The sequence below is a fragment of the Oculina patagonica genome, chromosome 2, assembly GCF_052425735.1.
Source record: "Oculina patagonica isolate OP01 chromosome 2, crgOcupat, whole genome shotgun sequence".
Classification (NCBI taxonomy): Eukaryota; Metazoa; Cnidaria; class Anthozoa; order Scleractinia; family Oculinidae; genus Oculina; species Oculina patagonica.
In genome coordinates, this window is record NC_135759.1 from 43217510 (window position 1) to 43239597 (window position 22088).

General features: G+C 41.5%; 1 protein-coding gene across 3 annotated transcripts in view; it reads right to left on the bottom strand.

The window, feature by feature from the left end:
* LOC144644774 (transient receptor potential cation channel subfamily A member 1-like) overlaps window positions 1–22088 on the bottom strand; it is a 50261-nt gene that overhangs the window by 15388 nt on the left and 12785 nt on the right. For all 3 annotated transcript variants that reach the window (XM_078504300.1, XM_078504301.1, XM_078504303.1), the window contains exons 2-13: window positions 20223–20319; window positions 18781–18956; window positions 17978–18094; window positions 17137–17245; window positions 16328–16434; window positions 16109–16156; window positions 15747–15883; window positions 15083–15131; window positions 14271–14459; window positions 13848–13940; window positions 13604–13686; window positions 13243–13404 (exon numbers count right to left, since the gene is read on the bottom strand). In XM_078504300.1, the coding sequence (XP_078360426.1) occupies window positions 13243–13404; window positions 13604–13686; window positions 13848–13940; window positions 14271–14459; window positions 15083–15131; window positions 15747–15883; window positions 16109–16156; window positions 16328–16434; window positions 17137–17245; window positions 17978–18094; window positions 18781–18956; window positions 20223–20319 (1367 nt within the window). The remainder of the gene's footprint in view (window positions 1–13242; window positions 13405–13603; window positions 13687–13847; window positions 13941–14270; window positions 14460–15082; window positions 15132–15746; window positions 15884–16108; window positions 16157–16327; window positions 16435–17136; window positions 17246–17977; window positions 18095–18780; window positions 18957–20222; window positions 20320–22088) is intronic.

Genomic DNA, 22088 nt, shown 5'->3' on the forward strand with positions numbered 1-22088 from the left:
TAGTTCCCAAATGCCCCACATTATCGTTCCCAAGTAGTAAATTAGACATACTTTTATTGAGAATTATTTTTTTATTCTTTTTATTTTTAATTACAAGCGGTGTACTTACATCTGTGGTCGTTTCAATATCATGTTCAGCCAATTTCTTTTTAAATAAGCTCACCAACATTTCGAGTGTGTAATAATCAGCTGCAAAGGGAACAGTTGCCGTATTTTCTTTTGTATCTTTTTCATCTTTTACAAGGATTGTTCCATCTTCTTTTAGATTGAACCAAGTAGGTATATGAGATGACAGGAGCCGGATGTGGCTCGGTTTTGGAATAGGATAATCGAAATTCACAGTATGAGGATTTTCTGTTGTGGTGACAGTGAGCACAACCATCTTTATAATTATCTTTTGAAAAATAAATCTTTAATATAAAATGGCGCCGCCTATTCCGAGAGCTGATGACATTTCTCAATCAATTTTTCTTGATTCCAAAGAAAGAGATTTTATGAAGTGGATGAAAACCCCAGAAGCAACTAAAATTTCTGAAGCGGCAAAAGACAATGCATGGAAACCTTTTCTTGCAAAATATCCAAACGCTGACCGAACAAAATTTGTTGCACAGGTTGAGTTCGCGTACAACCACACAGCAACGGCAGACATTTATTACAAGGCAGGGCAAGGTCATTTGATAAATGTTTTTGGCTCTGACAGCAAATATTGGAGCCCAGAGATGAAAAAAGCACTGGGGGTGAATCAAATTTCAGGCGGTTTTCCACAACAGCTGTCACCAAGCGGCGCAAAAGGCTCATCTTTGCCAATTCCAGCTGTTGGATTTCACGAAGCCGCACCGAGTTTGAAAAAAATATTTAACAGCCAAATAAACATCTACGTCACACCAGACCAATATTTCACAACGAAATTAAGAGAGATTTTTCAAAAAACAAAACTGAAGCATACATCAGGAAAAGAGTCAAAAAGGTGGCTTGCTAGCCAAAATATGGCCTATTGGCCACAGCAACTTAACTTTGCGGTATGGTGCGCGACAACAGGCTGCGGTATAAGTCGAGATATTTTCGATGAAGAGCACTCAGCTCTTAGCTTGCCACCGATTGTGCGAAATTTTTACCTTTTTCACGTTTATTTCACGATAAGGCGAATATTGTTTCAGATGGGGGGAATTCAGAGCGTAAGCGCCTTGCCAGGCGACCCCACTTTTAGCCAGTTCGACAACAAGTACGACGTGGCTTCGTACAAAAGAATATGCGCTGAGTTCGGTGTCGACCCGTCAAGCGATTTCCGTTTCACAACAGGCGCAAACCACGGACTTGGTAACGTTTATATCTGGATTACTAACATTGGACCAAACAAAACTGGAGCAAAATACCCCGATTACGATAAATTTTCGGATGAAGGTGGAACTGCAAGCAAAGGTAACTTGATTCAATACATCGAGCCAGACGACGCTGCATATGCACAGGCAGACTGGTTTTGTCCTAACGGCACTGAAGGGCTTACTCAGGCAGGTTTGTCGAGAGTAAACCAGTCGATAGAGGCTTTTGTCTACTGTATTCTCGGTTCGCAGGTGAACGTTCGAAGTAGCATACTTGGAACAGGCGGCCGTGCAAAGGAAGCGCAAAGTGAGTTCCTCGTGTTGGTTGAAGACGCTATAAGGCAACCTGATCTGGCAAAGTCGGTCCAAAGATACCAACTCGCCATCGACCAGGCTAAGGTTCGGCTTAACCTTGCAGTCTGCCCAGGTGCCTGGCTGATGCCCGCTCGTATGGTGATAAACACAGAAAGCGTTGTTGGTTACAATAACCAGCTTAAGCAGGCTGTTGTTGGGATGAAATTAGGAGTGAATGATGAGGTTAATAAAGCTACAAAAAAAGCAGCTCTTAAACTGATGGCCGGAGGAAAATCAAAAATCAACCCACCAAACAGCCACCCTTCAAATCCTATACACAAGAGCGCCACAGCAAAAAAAAATCAGGCACCCGCCGCAAGCGCTGCTGAAACACCAGCTAGCAACGCGCAAAGCGCCAAAGCTACGAAGGCCGTAGCCAATGATTCACACGAAATAAACAAAGCAACTGTCGCTGTTGGCGCGGTTGGAGCAGCAGCTTTGCTCTACACCCTTATGCGTTAACGTCTCTTTTTGATGTATTTTTCAACAAGAAAAGCAACCACAGCAAGGATAAGCAGCCAGGTGTGCTCTGCAAGAAATCCAATTACTTGACCAGCGGTTTTGAAAAGAAATTTCGCAATCGAGCCAATGAGACCAGGCAGAGCTGATGCTACCTTTGAGCCAATATCACTTAGGCCTTTCCCCAACGCTTTGCCGGTGGCCTTCAAAGAGTTTGTAATGGCTCCAATAACAGAACCAATCGTGACACCAGCAGCAAGAAGTATTGCTGTTAATGTCACGCCATGTTTTTTGAAGATCTCTTTGATCCTCTCACGAAGTGGAAGCGCTCTTTCTCTTTCTGCAATCTGCGTTTGCAAACGCCCCAGCTCTTCGGTTCTTTCTGCGACTCTGTCTTCCGCTGCTTGTTTTTCAGATGGCGAGGCATTATCATCTTCAATAATTTTTTTGTCTTCCTCGTTTTGGCGCTTGAGCTCATCTTCTTTCTGATGAAGTTCATCAAAAGTTTTTGTTTCGTTAAGCCTTTCTTCCCAAGTGTTTTTTTCAGTTTCTTTGGCAGCGATGCTTGCCCTGAGTTGGTCGACCTGTTTTTGTTCTTTTGCCTTCTGCTTAGCTTGTTTTTCAAGAGCAGCAACTTCTTTTTTTTTGTTTTCAAAATCCTTTTTAAGATTTTTTTTCAGTTGCTTAAGTCTGCGCAATTCTGATTCATTTTCAACATTTGACCCAAGTTGTTCCATCTTGGCATCTATTCGCTCGATTCTTATTCTGAAATCTTCTACTTCTTGGGTGGCTTTTTCTTTCTGCATGTCAATTGTTTCTGCCTGTTGTATTTGACTTTCAGCTTCTCTTAATCTTGGTCTCATTTCTCTTATTTCTTCATTGTTTTGAGAAATCAGAGATTCCGCTTCTGGCCCAAGGGGGGCTTTAAACTTGTCTGTGAATTTTTTGAGAAGGCCAGTTCCGTCTTTTTTGAAAATTTCGGTCTCGCCACCTTTTGATCCAAAGGATACAATTGTAGTTTCATTGCCACTCTTTTTGCTAAAACCTATTGGGTCTAATTTTGCGAAGTTCACTTTGGGGAATTTTCTTTTGATAAAATCTTTAGCTCTGTCAATCATTGCCGGTTTGTCATCTTGATGAATAAAGCTTCCCAAAAAAGGTGTTTCTTCGTAGGATGTGTCTGGCAGCCCGCTCTGTTCGTGCTGCATCGTTTGCATTTCATGTTGTTCACCCCCATGGTAGGGTGTGGATGCCTCCCCGGGCTGAAATGGTCGGGTTGTGTCGACCTCTTCTTCCTCTTCATCATCGTTATCACTGTTGTGGTCAAGATCTTGGTCCAAATCAGGGTCCTCGAATCCAAAATCACCACCACCTGTTGCCATCGCTTAATTTATATATATATATTTTCAAATTAAACTTTTCAATTTAACAATAAAACCAATCGAGAGATGGCTGCTGTTCAAGAAAACCTTCAACCGGGGCGCACAGAGAAAATACTCGGCGCACTGAAAGCCGAGCGCGCGGTAAAACGAATCACTTTTGACCGCACAGAAGCCAATCCAGAGGAAACGTTGTATGTTTCAGTGCCAAAGCTGAACGAAAACGAGGTCATTGTGCCTGGCTCGCTGGCGCTGCGCTTCAACATCGACTTGAGCGGAGGCCATGCCAACAACTTTCTGGTTGACAACGTCAGCCGAGCTCTGGTCGACAAGTTTGTTGTAAAGTACGAAGGCACCGTCGTGCAGGACACGGTTGGCTATGACATCTACAAAATATTTGAGGACTTTTTCCTTTCGCAGGAGGAGCGCGACGACAGGGTGCCAGAGGGCATTCAGAGCGAGGACCTCAACAAAATTCGCTCAAATGCTGGCGATAAGAAAACTTCAGGTGTGGACGCAGAAAAAAAGCTGAATGAGATATATGGAAATAAATACCGCATCCGCCTGGATCACCAGATTTTAACTGACCATGGGGCATTTTATCCTCAGGCACTATACAACGATCTTGTGTTCGAACTGAAGCTCGCGGCAGCCGAACATGTGGTCAGAGGCTCAGATACAACAAAACTAAAATACAAGTTGACAAACATCCAGCTGGAGTACGAGATGATAAGAAGCGAGGAAATTGCAGATGAAGCGTTCAGCGCTTATTCGGGCGGCAAAGAGTTCGCTTACGACCACATCCAGCGTGATAAAGTGACGACTTTTACAAAAGGCTCCGACACACGTCTGAATCTAAGGGTCAACCCGCAGAGGAGGTCCATGAAAGGTATCTTGCTCCTATTTATTGAGCAATATAACAAAGGTGCAAGGAGCTCGGAAAAGTACATTAACCCGGACCTTACAAAAGTAAGCATCACTGTCAACGGCTCGCCAAACATGCTGTACAACAACGGCATCGAAGGAATGGACATTTGGGGAGAAGTTAAAAGATTCTACATGAAAGAAAAAAATAAAACGCAGCACATGACTCTGCAAAAGTTTTACACAGAAGACAAGTTTGGCCTTCTTATTGATCTGCGTTCCATGGCTGACCACTCGATGCACGGAAGCGGCACGCGCCTTGTGAACACAAAGGACGGTGTCCAGTTTGAGCTAGAGAGGAAAGCAAGCGGCTCAGGTAATTTGAACTGCCACATTTACGTAATCAGCGACGCCCAAATGAATATACTTGGCAGGCAGTTAGAATCTGTGCTTTTATAATTTTTTCTTTGAAAAAGTGTACCTTAGGTACATATACGAACGAAGATGGATCCTGCCAATATACCCTTCAACGCCCTCATTGTGGGACCAACGAACTCAGGAAAAACAAGATACGTGGTCAATCAGCTTTGTGGCCCTTTCCGAGGCAAGTTTGACTACATCGTGCTCATCTGCCCGACTTTCGAGCACAACAAGACTTATTATCGCTTTGCTGAGGAAGATATTCGATTTTTTGTTTTCATTTGCGAGCAGCACGAGGTGGAATCTTGGTTAAGGCTTTCAAGATTTCTTTTTGAGGGTACGAACACGCTTATCATCCTCGACGACTGTGCTGCTTCGAAAGATGTAAAAGGAAGAACAGGGGAGTTGGTGAATCTTGCTTTCTCTGCTCGCCACGCAGGCTTGAGCATATGGGTGTTAACTCAAAAATTGACAAGCATAACATCCTCATTCCGCGAAAATGTTGCGGCAATCGTTTTCTTTTACACCCCCTCTGCCAAGACCACGAAGGCAATCTTTGAGGATTACGCTGGCGAACTTGCCCATGAGGATTACAAAGAAATCATTTTAAAGCTAAAAAAAAATAAGTTTTCGCATCTTGTCATTTCTCATCGCCACCCTTACGGCACAAAATTTTCTTATTGAACATATTTTTTAGAGTAATAAATGGCTGACCCGTTCGCAACTTCTCCTCCCGAGAGCGTCAAGGGCGCTGCAAGTGAACAAGAATTAGCTTCCGTAATGGAACTGCTAGGAGCTGAACCAGAAAGTACAGAAAGCGCTATGGCACTCATTCAAGGCCCTGACATTCCTGCTTTGCGTGAACAGCTTGCAATCCTTGTTTCAACAGGAAAAGCCAAAGAAGCAATCGGTGTGCAACTGACACACGAGCAGGTGAAGCGCTTGACAGATAAAGAAGTTGAAAAGTACTTAAAGAGATATGAGGCATACGTTGGATCCAAAACAACCGACAGCTTGATCGACAGCTTTATTTTTCTTGTAACTAAAGTCGTTGGTATGGCCGTAAATATCAAGGACGTCAATGATTATCAAAAGGAACTAAAAAACGACTACATCATCAGTAAAGAGCTGTCAACTTTGGCTGGCGGTCTGGCTTTGAAATGCGGCCGATTTCTTGCCGTTGCAAATGCTGCGCTCATCACAACAAAGCACGTTGATTTAAACGAAGCTACAAAGTCGCACACTTCGCTGTGCGAAACCAAAGGCGCTTCCAAAGATGCGGACACAAACACTACTGAAGATTTTTCTGAGCAATGCTAAAAAAATGCTAAGTAATTACTGAACAATGCTTAGCAATTGCTTAGCAAAAAATGTTGCTGAGCAATTTTCTATTTAAATATTATTATTTTTTTTTTTTATAAATGGCCGAGCTCGAACAAACTCCGATCGCTCAAGAAGAACAGAAACAAGTTACTTCAACAACTCCAGCAACAAAGCCTGCCAAAAATCCAAAGCGAGTTGCTGCTGGCAAGCTTGCAGCTGAAAAAACAAAACAGGCTCGTGAAGCACAGAAAAAAGCTGCTATCGAGGCTGCTGCAATAATTGCAAAAGAAAAGGAAAAGAAATCTGCTGCTGCAAAGCGAAATGTAACACCACCGGACGTAACGGAACCAGCTCCGCCCGAGGCTCAGCCGCAATCAAGCGGTCTCACCACAAATCAATGGATATCTTTGCTTGGTATCAGCGTTGCAATCGTTACAACTTATGTGAAACGCGAAGACATAAAAGCCTTTATAAACGAAAAAAGAAGTCCAACATTTAAAGCTCCGCCAACTCTTATAACTGATGACACACCAGTTACAGCAGAAAGTATTGGAAGGGTTGCAACGCGTTCTTCAGACACGCCTTCGACAATCCAAAATGCCATTAGACCTCGCAAACAAAGAGGAATCCGTCCGATGGATTAAAAAATTTCTTTTGAACATTTATTTTTCATTTATTATACCGACAATGTCCCTTGGTTTTATTCTTGACAACCTTGTTAAAGGTGCAGCTATGGCTGGTATTGCATTACTTTGGTTTGAATTTTCCAAAACTTGCGTTAAAACCGCTATTCGGGTGCAAAAGGATGAGGATACAATTTTTAAAAGAGGTATAAAAAAAACAAAAGAAGTTGAATCTGGTGAAGAAGTTGCAAACTTTGCTTCGCAAAACGGTGAAGAATAAACAAAAAAATTTTTCAATTGAATATTTTTTATTATTTTATACTGAACCGCCATGTCCGACAACAAGCTCGTGAAAACGCTCATGGATGCCGCCACCATTACAGGTCTCGCCGCCGGAATCGGCTGGGCTGCCAAAAAAGTTGTAAAAGAAAACTTCACATCCGACCCAAGCAGCAGTTTTATGAACTATGTAAAGTTCACAGCCGTCATGGCTGGCAGCGTTGCACTTAAACAGTATCTCGAGGACCAGAAAATTCTCCCCACCAATTAAAAAAAAAAAAAATATCATAATATAAGAACAAAAACACACAATGGCAAGCGTAGCGATTATGGCTGGCGGAGCTATCTTGAACGCTGCTGCTTTCATTGGCGGCAACTATCTTGCTCGAGCTTTGGGTGGCGGAGATGACGCCGCTTTGAAAGAAAAAGAAAGACACGACAAAGCTCTCGAGGCTTACCAGGCAGCTTACGCGAAGTACTCTCGCGACCGCACGAAGCTTCTCGACTGGATCGAAACCAACAATGAGATCAAACAGCAAGCGAAACAAAACTTTACGAACACAGACTACGCTTTCAAACTCTACAACCAGGCACATCCTGACAAACAAATGATTCCTCCGAAAGAACCCAAGTTCTCTGATTTTTATCAGCCAAGCGAGCAGCAGAAACAAGGTGAACTGATGTTTGTTGGCGCAGGCGCTCTTGCTCTTGGGTACGCTGCCTTTCGGTTTCTTTAAACGTTTCTTTTTTTTCTTGTATACGCATGGATGCAAAGATTTTTGCGGAGCAAAACTTTTCGAAGAAAATCTCGAAAGTCTACTATAGCCCCCAGGGCTATTGGAAGGGAATTGCTGCGATAAAAAAATTAGCCGAGGCTGCCAAGGTTTCCGAAGATGCCGCAAAAAAGTGGCTAGTTAAGCAGGCCCTTTGGCAGATCTACCTTCCGGCACCACGATACGTTCCTCGCCCAAAATTCGATGTTTCTTCTCCAAACGCGGTCCACCAGGCGGACCTTCTTTTTCTGCCACACGACAAACTGCCGCGAGGGCGAAAAGTTTACAAATACGCGCTGACTGTTGTTGACGTTGCCAGCCGTTTCAAAGAGGCCGAGCCTTTGACCTCCAAAGATTCAACTGAGGTTGCAAAAGGTTTTCAGACAATTTACAGGCGAAGTGCACTAAAATGGCCACAGATGCTTCAAGTTGACCCTGGTCGCGAATTCATGGGAGCTGTTACTAAAGAAATGGAAAATCACAAAACCTATATTAGACGCGGGCGTGTTAACATTCACAGAGATCAAGCTATTGTTGAACGTTTTAATCAAACACTGGCAGGGCGCCTGTTTGGTTATCAGTACGGTGTCGAGATGAACCTGCCATCTGGCCAGCGGTCGACAGCGTGGGTAAAAAGGCTACCCGAAGTTGTTGCCGCTCTAAACAACGAAGTAACCAGTCTTACTGGTAAGAAACCTGCTGCTGCAATTAAAGAAAAGGCTGTTTCGTCAAAACCGTCCTCAAAATATACAAGACCTGTTGGCAAGAAAGAAAAAAACTCCCCTCTCTCGTTAATGTGCGCTTTCTCTACCAACCTGGCGAGCTGGAAGGCGGCGTAAAAAGGGCTACAGATCCGATTTGGTCATTAAAAGTCTACAGCATTGAAAGGTCTGTTACTAAACCTAATCAGCCAGTTCTTTATTACTTGCACGATGGTCCAAAGCGCGGCTTCGTGCGTGAAGAATTGCTTGTTATTCCTCCAAATACACAGTTACCACCAAGCACTTAGTGCTTGAGCCCCTTGGGCTCAGAAAAGCTATAAACGTTATGTTTATGTAGGCTTTGTTTCGCAAAACTTATACCCGTAAGCATTTGTATGTATCCCATCATCCGCTATCCATCGCTTTGAGTCAAAGGAGGACAGCGATTTTTTGTTCACCACTATCGAACACATCACATGGTCAAAGCTTCTTAGCATGTGCATTTCGTGAAAGCTTTCCTTGGTTTGGAAAAGTGTTTCTTTGAAATTTTCGTGATTTATCTTTTTCTTTGTCACACACTCTTTTACCCCCTTTGCCTTTTTTATATTTATTTCGTCCACTTTTAGCATTTTGCAACATTTTAGCACACTTGCTTTCGGATGTTTCTTTATTATTTTTTTGACCAATTCTTCATCGTTTGCCATTATTGCCTGCATTCTTTTCCCGGCCCCCGCGCACGCGCACTCTTTTATTTCCACCTCAGGGAAGCTTTTCTTTATTTTTTCGATTTCATTTTTGCTTTCGCCTTCTGTCATTATTGAATACATTTTTGGCCTCAAACAAACGCACTCTGAAATTTGTTTTCCTGCGCATTCGTCTTTCATTTTTCCCAAAACTTTTTTGTTTTTTGTTGAAAACAGCGGATGATCTTTCGGGTAGTCGCTTGTGTCGTAATTGTCAATGTTCGCCGCCATGTCCGCGTAAACGTCTTCTGTTTTTATCTCAAGCAAAAGGCTGTCTGTGTCCGTATACAAAAGATTGCAACGCTCTCCGTACTCCTTTTTCAAGTGGTTGTAATAAAAATCATACATGCATAGCTTGCTTAAGTCAAGAATAGACATGCCTGTGTAAATCGGTTTATTAAGCAAAAGCTTTCTTTTTCGCATGTCTATTCCAACCAGATCGTTTGAAAACATTACATGCCTTGAATACAATGGGCTTGCAACTAATTTTCTTATTTTGTTTATTTCATCGCTACGCACTATTCTTATGTCTACACGGTTTCTCAAGTTTTCCATTGTTTTTCCAAAAACTGAGTTATTCATTAACTTGTAAAAGTTCTTTTCAAAGTCGCTTTCCGCTTTTTTTCGGAATTCTGTGTTCATCCGGATGTACGGCTCCATCCACGCCTCTTGTTCAAACTCTAAAACTTTGTGCACTTTTTTGAGCTTCATTCCCTGTTTTAAATAAAACTGCAAGTTTTGGTAATGCACGACGTAATTCGTTTTGTCTTCAAGCGTTAAAACAAGCTTTTCGGTGTCCGGCGGGTGCAAACCAAGATCTTTTATTGTTTTCTTTTGGTAAGGCGAAAACATTTCTTTGTTTATTTTCTTTTTCTCCGGTGCTAATGGATAGCTGTTGTGGGCGTCGTGCAACTCTTTCGGATATTCCAGGTCAACTTCAAGAAGCCAGCCAGATTTTGCAAACTCTTTTTTTGTCATTATTTCTTTTTCTGTTGGCATAACCTTTTTCCATCTAAAACCACTTTTCGGAAGCGGCTTGCTCATTGCCCACCCGTAAAGGTTATTCGCATCGAGATACATTATGTATTTTTTTGGTTGACTCGGATCAAATCCCTTAACATATGGGTTGTTCGCCTTTGCATATCTCTTGCTTATCGACGAAATCCCGCCTCTTATTCCCCTTTCGACGAAGAGGTGCATTTCGTAGTCTGTGAGTAACTCAAGCTCCACACCTGTCTTTTTCAAAAGCGCATCCCAAGCAAGGCCTGGCGTCGTGTAATAATTCGCGGGGTCCAACCCGTACTTCTCAAGACAAATTTTTCGGAAGTTTTCAAAAACGTCGGCTAACAGGGTCACGTCGGTCTTAACGTACAAATCGTGGTAGTCGCCCAGGGTCTGGCAGCCAAAGGTTTTCCACACTTTTTGCGCGTGTTCGTACTCTTCATCCGTTATGTGCTCGTCGGTGAGCTTGCTGTAAAACTTTTCTTTTTCTGGCAAACTTGTTTCTGTAAATCTTTCCCATGAGTCCATGTATTCATAGGGGTAAATTCCCTTTTTGCAAAGAAGTTCAAAACTTTCATCAGACGACTGTGTTGAATTAGATTTTGTTATATTTAATGACTCCTTCGGTATCGCTTTTACAAGTGAATCAAGACTTCCTTTAAGAAAGTTTAAGCTGTCTATAAAACGCAGTTTGCCAAGTGAAAATGTAATGTATTTTTCCATGTTGTTTGCAACACATTTTACTTCTTTCTGTGCCTCTTTTGAAATCTTTGAAATTGACTGCATTAAATGGTGCGCATCATAACCCCTCAGGTTGTGAAATGCAACTGGTATTTGTGCCTTTTTCGGATCTAATCGCATCATAAAGTTACAAATGTTGTGTGCGGCTCCTCGAAACTTGCCTGTTATGTGGCAATGGTCTTTTACCACATCCTTGTAGTTCGGCTGGATAAGCGGCTTGTGGCACGCTAAGCAGTTTTTTTGGTTTTTCGCGGCTAATTTGTATGTTTCTTTTTCAAGCTTTTTTAGCTCATAGTGGTATTCGGTATCCAGGTTTTTTGCCTCTTTTTCCTTTCTGTAATAACATTTTTTGTGCATCTGTCCAAAGTAATTAAGCTCCTTTTTATTTCCAATCCAAACTGGCAAAGAGTCCAAAAAGTTTTGTTTTATTAGCGTTTCTTCGCAAATGTGGCAATTGGTTGCATTTTTGAAGTTTACCCAGTCTTTTGCCGTCATCACAAGGGGTTTTTGCTTTGACAATTCATATCTTATTTTCTTTTCTTCACTTAAAAGACAGTTCAAGAATACTTCAACGGAGTTTTCTCCTCTGTACACAAATGTTTTTTCGTGTTTACCATCACTTCTTACAACTGTGTAAGCAAATCCGCATGCCTCGTGCTGTTCTGTTTTGTCTGTGTAACTCGGCTTCATGTCTTTTACTTCTTCACCAAGGTCTTTTCTTATCTGGCGCTCCTCGGGCGTTTCGCGTTTACACCCTTCTATCGGCCTTAGCAATGCCTCAAAGTCGGCGTAAATCGTATAAGGCGCTTTCATTTGTTTTTGGTAGTTTTTAAAAGAAAGAGTGTTTTTCCCCTTCTCCGGCATTTCAATCCTTGTTGGCCTGCCTTTAGCGCCATTGCAATATTTTTTGTGCTTTTCGAGCAAGTCTTCTCTTGTAAAACCTGTCAAGCACATCATGCAAAAGTGTTTTTTATGCTGATCTCCAGTTTGGTCATGTAACAAAGCACTTACTCTTTTTATAAAACAGTAGTGCTGTGTTAATCCTGACTCAATCAACATAAGGAATATACGGGGAATGCTATTTTCTTTTTCGCTTAATCTTAAAGGTATCACACATTTGTCTTCTGAATCCCATCCAAACACATTTATTGCAAGGTTGTTGTTTTGCGCCTCAAGCCTGTCAATCTGCTTTAGAGGCGTTGGAAAATCGATTCCATTGTAGTTTATTCCGTCGTCAACTGGGTATCTGCTTGTTCTTTGCGGATTTTTCCCATCTCTTGGCGGAAATAATGCAGCTCTCAAAGCCCATTTCAAACATTCGTTATCCCTGTTTTGCACGTTAATAATTGCTTTCTTGTTTGCCAACTTTGGGGGCAAAGGCAAATAAGTTCCTCCTCTCAATGGCTGATAACGCGCAACGTTGATGTACGCATTTGTTATTCTTTCAATGGCCCACCCAGAGCCGTTCTCTGACCAACCCTCAATTTCTCCCTTTGCTTTGTCAATAAATTTGTCAAACTCTTTTTTTATTTGGTCTTTGTCGTTTTTTAAAAAAAGGTGTGGTTCACTTTCTCTGAAATAGTGTTCCATGTGTTGCGTCTCACCGTCTATTTTTTTTGAAAATTTGACTTCAAGTCCAAAGCTTGCTTTTAAATTTTGTAAGTCATCAATTTCGCTTACCAAAAGCTCATAAAACTTTTTTTTGTTTTTTCTTGCAAAAGTGTAAAGATCTTTGTTGTTTTCGTTAGCTTCCGGTATGTTCATTTTCCATACACGGAGCCATTCGTTAAAATCGGTGTGGGCCAATAAAAAAGTTAAATTTCTTTGGGGGTTTTCTTGAAATTCACGGAGGTTTTCCTCCATCATAGCTTGCAAAACTTCTGACGAATATCTTGCGGCAGCCATTTTTCGGTGTATATACCTTAAAAATATTTGTTCAATTGATATTTGTTCCTAGCACAGGGTTGGCCTTGCGAGCCCCGCACACAAAAGGGCTGGCCTTGCGGGCCCCACACACATGAGAGTTTTGGCATTGCGACCCCCACACACATGAGAGTTACCGGTTGTGGACACAACTTGCAAAAAATAGCGAGGCGAGACTGGCGAGCCAGCGAGCCAGGCGAGCCCGAGCGTTTTTTTGCAAGTTGTGCCACAACCGGTAACTCTCATGTGTGTACTGTGCAAGGTTGATATGAACATTTGATTCAATGACGAGCACTTTAAAGGCTCCCAGTATGGGCTAGGAATATAAAATTATTTCACCTTTCTATAGTAGCTCCTCTGTCCAAAAGAAATTTGACAACCTTGTCTTGTCCGTTAGAGGCAGCAAGATGGAGAGGCGTGTGGTCACTTAAGTTACCTACATTCATTAAACGAGTCTGTCGACCTTCCATTAACTTTTTTACAATAGGTAGCCAGCCGTGACTGAAAAATTAAAACGACAAGTTAAGAAAAAATAACTCTTTTAAAAAAAAATTAAATACCAGTAGCTTGGTGCTAATAATTCAGCTTTGAAAATCTTAAAGTCATTTCCACTAGTTAATTAGTTGCCGGCCGTCTTACTGAAGGATGTACTTAGTTTATTGAATAAGACATCTTATATTTCGTAATTCACTGCTCGTACCTGGCAGCAAGGTGAAGTGGAGTTTCCAGTTTATTATTCTTTAAACTTGAGTCTGTGCCATTTTTCAGGAGTAAGAGCACACTCTGCGCATGTCAAAAAATGAAATTCAAGGACGTTAGAAAAATTCGAGTTCCAAAATCAGTGGAAACAAACAAAAAAAAAGAAAACAATACATGTTTTACATTATAGAATACTCATCGTTAGGCCACTCGAAAGATGAAAAACTTATACTATTTATACTGACCTTGAGGAAACCTCCCTGTGCAGCATAGTGGAGAGCTGTGGCTCCTGTGCTGTCCTGTTGGTTGACAAGCTTCAGTTCCTGTACCTGTGTATCCTGTATAACAGGTCAAACCAGTCAGAGAAGCGTCGTGTAAAAGGTTTCAAGTCCGCATGACAACAATAATCAGTTTGATTTTGTGAACGTGCAGCAGTTTTCCTGACCAAGATTTGTTTGCTCGTCTAAGCTTTACAAATGAAACAAGATCCGTCTTTGACAAGATTTTCTTCGATATTCTAAAACGAGGTGCGGGGAACAAGTTTTCTTATTTTCTTGACACCTTTTCCTTCGAGACTTTAATCCAGGAAGAACGTACCATACTTTGTCTTATATAAGAGCAAACAAAACTTGTCATGGGAGACATTTTTGTGCGTATTTTAGCTTTACCTTTAATAGCCGCTCAATAGTTCTGTCCTGTCCTACGGCCCAGTGCAGCGCGGTTCTCTTTTTCTCGTCCTCGCAAGTGACGTCAGCTCCACTTTCTAGTAGTAGCGAGACGACCGCTGAACAGCCATGAGCTGCAGCTAAAAGCAACGGTGTGCATTTCTCGCGGTCACGTGGGTTTAAATCTACACCCTGTAGAGAAAATATGGTCACTGTGTGTTATTTCATTAGGTAAGAAAAAAGTTTCAGAATGGATTCGTCAGTGATCGTCCCAAAAGATTATTGGATTCGTCGAGACAGTGTTGTTATAATTAACAGCGATTCAGTCATCTAAAACTATTTGAAAACACAATTTTATGGTAAAATTAATGATGATGAGTGTTGGAACGCAATGCGAGTTGGTAAGTTTTCCCTTTATAAAACAAGTTATAGTTACGACTTACGTTCTTCCTATGAATATTTTTCTCATTAGATTAAATTTTGTCTCTCTAAGTTCAGTTTGTGGTCGCATAGTCGCATAGTAACGCAAACGCTTTTTATAATAAAACTTGAAAAACAATAAAAAAATAGAATTTTGTACGTGTCTCGCTAGCACTGCGAGTTGCCCTGTCTTTTCCACAAAACCTACGCGTTTGAACGGAAATTGCTCGGTCGCTCACCGTTTTCGTAGGCACTCGATTTTACAAACGCTGCGTTTTCTTCTCGTTCCGTATATAAATTAGGAAAAGGTAGCGACTGTTAGAAGAATATTTTCAAACTAAGAGACGTAATATTTAAATTTATGTCTTAAATAAGTTATGTTTTTTAATACTTACATGATCTACCAGAAACTGAACAACACTGACATGGTTGTACATCGCGCATCTAAAAAGAAAAAACGACAAACTTCGTGAACCACAGAATTCTTCGTTTCTTAGTTCTGTAACAGCTTCAATCATATATTGATCAAGATTCATAAATGATACAAAAGTCAAATGAAGCGTTTGGAGTATATAAATTATCGCTGACCCCAGGAATCACTTCTGAGCTTTAGCCCTTGAAAAAGATATAAGCGGAAAAGCTCTTTGACCGCGGTACATAAGTTTCTAACTACTAAATGCTAGAATTAACTGATCATCTTCTGTCAGTCCGGCCGCTGTCTTGTGCAGATTTGGCTATGAGGCCAAACGAGAAAAATTACGTAAAAGGGCTCCTCTCATGAAGTTGAAAAGAAATAGTCTGAAATAATTTAATTAGGCTTAAATGATATTAGAACCTTTCAAACCTAGAGAGGATGTGTTCGAGCCCATGAGGCTTGTGATTCACGTGCAGGATGTTGCAGCATCTAAGGATATGGGTCGAATCCCGTTGCAGGATTAAGCCCTCTTTGCAACGTTATTGATTGCTACTTTTAAGTGCACCTCACGCGTCCTTAAAACTCTAAACAGATGGGTATTGAGAAGGAGGCTGATTTTACAATGCTGTGCAATTATTACTTACCTGTGTAAAGGTGTCATGACTTCTTTATCCACTAAAGCGTGTTGGAAGGCGGCTGGATCATGTTCGTATAAACACTGAAGGATTTCTGGTGCACCGAGGCGGCAAGCCAGATGAATTGGAGTACCACCATCTAGCCTCTAGTTTACCAAGGAGATAAAAAAGGATTAAATCTATTAGCCAAAATGACAAATATTTGATCATTGATTAATATCACCATTCAGTAGGCAAGGTTTAAAAAATGAGTACAAACCGACACGTTCGTTTTCACGGCAACATTCTTGACAAAGTACTACCGCATCTCAAATGTTTATCCATAAGACCATTTGCAGTTACTGTCTATCAAAGGCAGTGACTTCACTTACCTTGACAGCTGTTACAGAACAACCATGGTCCAAACACAACTTTACAGCCTGAAAAATATATAAGAAAATTTTTCAGATTTTAGATTTTTATTATGATCTGGATAATGGACTGAAGAGGCGCCCGTAAAGAGGGGAGGGGGGAGTGCAAATCTAGCTCGTTGTATTACCACTGATCAATAACTTCTAGTTCAAAAGACAAATATTTTCGTTTTACGCTACCTTTAAAACACCGCTGTCTATTGCGAGATGCAACAGGGAACTTCCCTCGAAGTCAACACCATAGATCAAGTCTAGCTTCTGTTTTGTGCTTCTCTGGACTTCGTTACCTGTGACAGAGAAACGACACTAATTTCACAACGAAAATTAAAAGAACTGGGAAAAAGAGGAAAGCTTTTGATAAAGCGTGTTTAAGACGGAATCCATCAGGAAATCAAGTAATATTGTTTTTAGTTGAAAAAAATCGAGTACCAGAATAATTAAAATCCGATTGCGTTTTTTCTTTCCTTTTTAAACGCTAAAGATGTTAGCATTTATCCGTGATAACACCAGCAACAATTTCTTAATAGAGCCTGAGAAAATGAATTTCAAAGTTCACAAGAATTCACTGTAGCTATTTTGTTTTCGATGTTTGGTGTTGGTAGAAATGATTCTTTTGATACGATATTTGAAACAGTAACACAGAAGTTTGCAATGAGATGTACTGAAATAGTTCTGGTGGATTCCGTCTTAAATACTTTTTGTATTTTTTCCCGGGTTAAATTATCTTTGGCTATGAATTTTCTTTGTAGTTCAAAAGTATCACTCCAGGGTAATCATACGACCAAGTGAGGTGTTAAAATTTAACTACCGTAGGGTGACTTCTTCCTATTTTCAGCGAGTGGCTACTATCGGGGGGGGGGGGGGGGGGGCGTCACTTTCCCTATGGTAAAACAATACATGCAACACTTGATAGTTAGAAAATGGATTCTATGTAGGCAAACACTGGTGGATTATTCTGGGGACTGGGGAGAAGGTTAATCACGACGTACATTTCTTGAAGAACAATGCCATGATATCCGCTGACCCCTTTTGAGTGGCCACGCTAAGTGGGGTCATATGATCCAGTCCTCTGGCCGTTACCTTGGCACCACAGTCCAACTGAAAAGAATACAAAAGTTGTTAAAACAAACATAATTTCAACTTTTTGCCAGAACGGTATCGGGGGGTTTAGAAAGACGAACCTACGCTAATGGAAACCCCAACGGTCTATCATGCGAACGCGTTTCCGTAGGGCTTTATAGAGAGAAAAAAGTCGGGGAATGGGGCGAACCGAGCGCGATCTGGGTAGGAACATCTTGCAGGGGAGAGAACGGGCTCGTTTTTCCCATTTTTTGGCTCGCTCCGCGTTCCGCCCTATACATCATCATCTATTAGTCACTTCTATTAGCAATAATTATGGTAAGGTGAGGAGACCTCCAAGAAATCACCAGGCTTATAAGGGAGGCTTCCCACTTGGGAGCCTATTCGCGGGATAATCATGGTCTAACCACATACAAACAATACAATTCTAAATCATCACTCCAAAGTGGATACTGTTTCTGGTCCCAAAGGCGTTGCCTAATGGATGGCGCACTGGACTCCGGATCAAGCAGTCCGGGTTTGAGTCCTAACCGGGCTCTTAGGCAAAACACTGTCTCACAGTAGCTCTCTTTCCATCCAGGACTATAACAGTCCGGGCAACTGCTGGTATATGGTATAAACCCATTTAGTTAACGACTTTGTTTCAAGTTCGTAAACGAATGATTACGCGTGTGGTGCGTCATCTTAGCTGGTGTTAATGCCTAAATGTCTACTAAGTTAGTTCACATATATTATTCCGGTTTGCCTTACCAGCTTTAGACAAATTTCCAGGGCGTTTCTATGTTCTAAATGAGCAGCGCTGTGCAGCGGAGTGTACTTGTTTCGTCCTTCAATGTTAACGTTAGTTGTCTTGTGATTCAGTAAAGCCTGCGAAAAGAACGGATGAAAAACATACACCACGATATAAGGCAGAGCACGCTTATGAGATTTCGTACACCTTGTATATCTTCCGACATCAATTCAAAATGACTAAAAACTTTCAAAATCATTTCTCATCGATGAATGTACATGTAAAAAAATAAAATAATTTTCACTACGAAGAACATCTTGCAAATTAAGATTCCGAAGTTCTTCTTGCGAGGTACTAAATTCGGAAGGTCATAGGTTCGACTCCTGTCGGGAGCATGGGAGGCGCGGTGGCCTAACGATTAGCGTGCTGGACTCTGGATCGAGCGACAACAACACGGTCCAGGTTGAGCCCTGGCCGAGGTCATTGTGTTGGGCAAGACTCTTTACTCTCATAGTGTCTCTCTTCACCCAGGTGAATGAATGGGTACCGGCGAATTTACTGCTAGGGGTAGCCCTGCGATGGACTATCATCCCATCCAGGGAAAATAAATACTCCTAGTCGCTACATGCTACGGAAAGCAGGATAAGCCCCGCCCCGGCCTGACGTGCTGCTAGGCTCGTGTGCAGGCTTTACCTTACCTGTCGGGAGCACTCGGAATTTCTTTTCCGAGAATGCCTGTGTCATTTACTTTGCAATACGTTCTTTAGAGTTAAAATTGTTTTAGAATTATTAAAAATGTCACTGAAGCTCTTCAAAATTTTACCTCCACCATTTCCACGTTTCCAGTGCGGACCGCAGCGTGTAGCGGTGCTTCCTCTCTGTGGTCTTTAAGGTTTGGATTTGCATGATTGTGAAGGAGATATTTCACAGTATCGACTTGTCCTGCTGATACGGCACAGTGGAGAGCGGTTTTGCCATAGCTGTCTCTTTTGTCGATGTCTGAAAAAAGACAGAAATACAATAATTCAATTAGTCTACAGAGGTGGCCACAAATTGGTCTACGAAAAGGAAAACATTGTATTTGTAACACAAGTAGCCCAAGCTTGTTAAGTGAGTATCTACATCTACACATATACTTTATTAAATCGGTAACTTAGATTAAACACTATTTATTAACTATTTTCGATTAAACACTATCGACGGACGTTCTACTCACGGACGTTCTATTCATTGATTGTTCGTGGGAAGAAAGAAAACTTAAAAATATCTTTTCTTTGCCCTAGGAACTTAAAACTTAAGAGCGTGGTTCCACGGGTTCTTCTTTCCTTATGTGGTATCAGATAGGCTGCTACTGAAAATTCCTTTAGATTTAAAAAAAAATTATACATAAAAGATAGTCTGTCGGTTTTCCTTCTAGTGGCTAGAGTTTCCCAGTTGAGTTCCTGAAGCATATCTGTCACGCTTGCACAGTTGCTCGCGCAGAATCGCGCTGCCTTTCTCTAATCTCTTTCCAGCTTTTGATTATCCTTCTCGTAGTGGGGATCCAATGCGGCACTTGCATATTCGAGGGTTGGTAGGACTGAAGTCTTATACGCCGTTTCTCTTACCGATCTGGGACAGTTATGCAAGTTTCGCCCCACAACGCCAAGTACTTTAGATGCTTTGCTTGAGACTGTCGATACGAGTTGATCCCATTTCAGTTTACTTGTTAACGTAATATCTGTTGTATGTTACACGTAACGGTCGAAATACAGTCACCTCTCTCTTAACGGACACCTCTATTAGACGGACACCTCTTTTAATAAGACGGACACCTGGTGTTGGTCCTGTCCCTGCCAATTTTTAGTCATTTTACTGTAACTAAACTCCCTTTAAGTCGGACACCTCTTTAAAACGGACAGTTGGAGCCGGTCCCGATGGTGTCCGTTTTAGAGAGAGTTGGTTGTACAAGCATCTAAATGGGAAGAAATGGTTATATTCTAAGATCTGAAAATATTTACGAGTTTGATGCAAAATACTCAGTTACCTTGCATTGGTTGTCTTTCAACTAAGTTAAAAAGAAAACTCGTTAATATTATCAGGTTTTAGAATACAACCGTTTCTCCCTATACAAATTCTTATATTTCGACTGTTGCGTAATAACACAATACAGATACTCATCGCTTGGGCTACCTGTGGTCGGTTGATATGACAGAATGCAGGGCAAATGATATCAGTAAAAGAGCAAACATAATCTTTGTACAGTGATTCGCACTGTACTCTGACCTTCATTCTGTTGAAGAAGTACTCTGATCTCCTGTGTGTTTCCTTTTCTGGATAATGTGTGGAGTGTTTCCCTCTCGCTGTCGCCATAATCCCCTGACTAAAAAGAAAACTTCATTTTTAGATACCGATAAAGGTATATCAAACCCCACCGTGAGATACAATGGCTTAAGGCATTGGACTCTCGATCGATCGAGAGGTCCGAGTTCGAGCCCTTACCGGGATCACTGTGTTGTGCCGTTCCTAGGGTCTTGTTAGGAAAGACACGTAACTGGCGCGTATAAAAAAGCACCGGCTAACTTAGCCTGTTCCAGGCTCTCGGTTTGTGGGGGAAGAGCGAAAACGCGAGGCGAGCGAGCGGGGAAAGAACGAGCGTCTTTTCCGCGCTCGCCCGCTTTTTCCCTCTTTCCCCACAAACCGAGAGCCTTGGACAGGCTACGGCTAACTGATAGGAGAATCTGAATGGAGATGACGGCCGGGGGGGGGGGGGGGGGGGGACGGCCGTAGCCTGCGATGTAATAGTGTCCCATCTAGTGGGAGTAGTTATCCTGGTATCTCCCCAAAAAACTTTTTGGCATTTTAAAGATCGGCTCTTCCTAATTGGCATACAGTTTCTCACAAAAGTGTCGTAAATACTGAGGTGACAGGAGGTGGTCAATTAGGAGAGTAACCTCTTGATGCACAATCTAATTCTCAAAACAACCGTTAAAACAAATGTGTAGTCAACAGAAAAGAGCTTGGACATTTACAGCGCAAGGACGACCAATCTGTTCAGTTGTAACAGGGCAACTTATTAAGTGAAAGAAAATCGCTAATTCACAGCTCTTCACTAATTCACACTTTTTTCCAACTGGCAAAAAAGCAGTTAAAGCGAATGGAGATCGGGGTATGGCTCTTCAAACTGATAAATGCGTTCAAAATCACCTATTAGCTATGCAGCCTCTGAAATATATGACAAGGGACAACCGACATGTATAATTGGCCTATACAATAAAAATGAAAGTAATACTCTCGAGCACATGTCATTCTTTTTCGTTGTCGTCGATCTAAACTCAACCTGTCCCCTAAAGGGCGCGCGGGAAGAGAGAGTTCACGGACTGGACTGGACTACCAGCCCCAGCTTGTGGAGAATAAAATGAGATCATTTTTTTTATCCCCGTTTGTTGTTTCGTTTTCATGTCCGTCTTCCGTTTTACCACAAACTGTACGGATTTGAGCAGGGTACATAATAAATGCATTCTACTAGTAAGGACGAGTCACTGGTCTTTGTAATATCTTCTTTCTTTCGATTCTTTTTCAAACAAATATCGATCTTTTTAGTCATATCTACATGTAATGTTTGACAAGCATGAATGCTGGCTATGAAACTGAGCTGGAATGAGTAAAGTCAAATCTTTTTATGTAATTTGCCAACAGTGTACAAGTGTGAAAAGGATTAGCCTATTGTTAAGAGCATATTAGAAACAAAACAAATTAGAAAATTGACACTTAGCTAGCTAAAGCAATGTAAAGTTAAATTTGAACAACAGTTTCAATTGAATTTAAGACTGAATCCGTCACGGAAGCTCGGGAAATCCTTCATCGCAATATATAGAGACTGGCGAAGACATATGACTCCATCTAGTTATTTAATAAACGATTCGTTACCGGTAAAAATGGAACTCCGTTCCCAGAAGTATGATAGTCTAATAAAGAGCCCACTGTCTTGAGACTGAACAATCCGTCAAACAAAACGACGATCTCGGAAGAGAATATGTTTAATAACAGACAAAACACAAAACAACGGCCCTGCTTAAGCAACATGATAAAAAAAAGGTGGTTGCTTCAGTTCGTGATTTGCCAGAAAGTCTGATATGTAAAGATATCGCA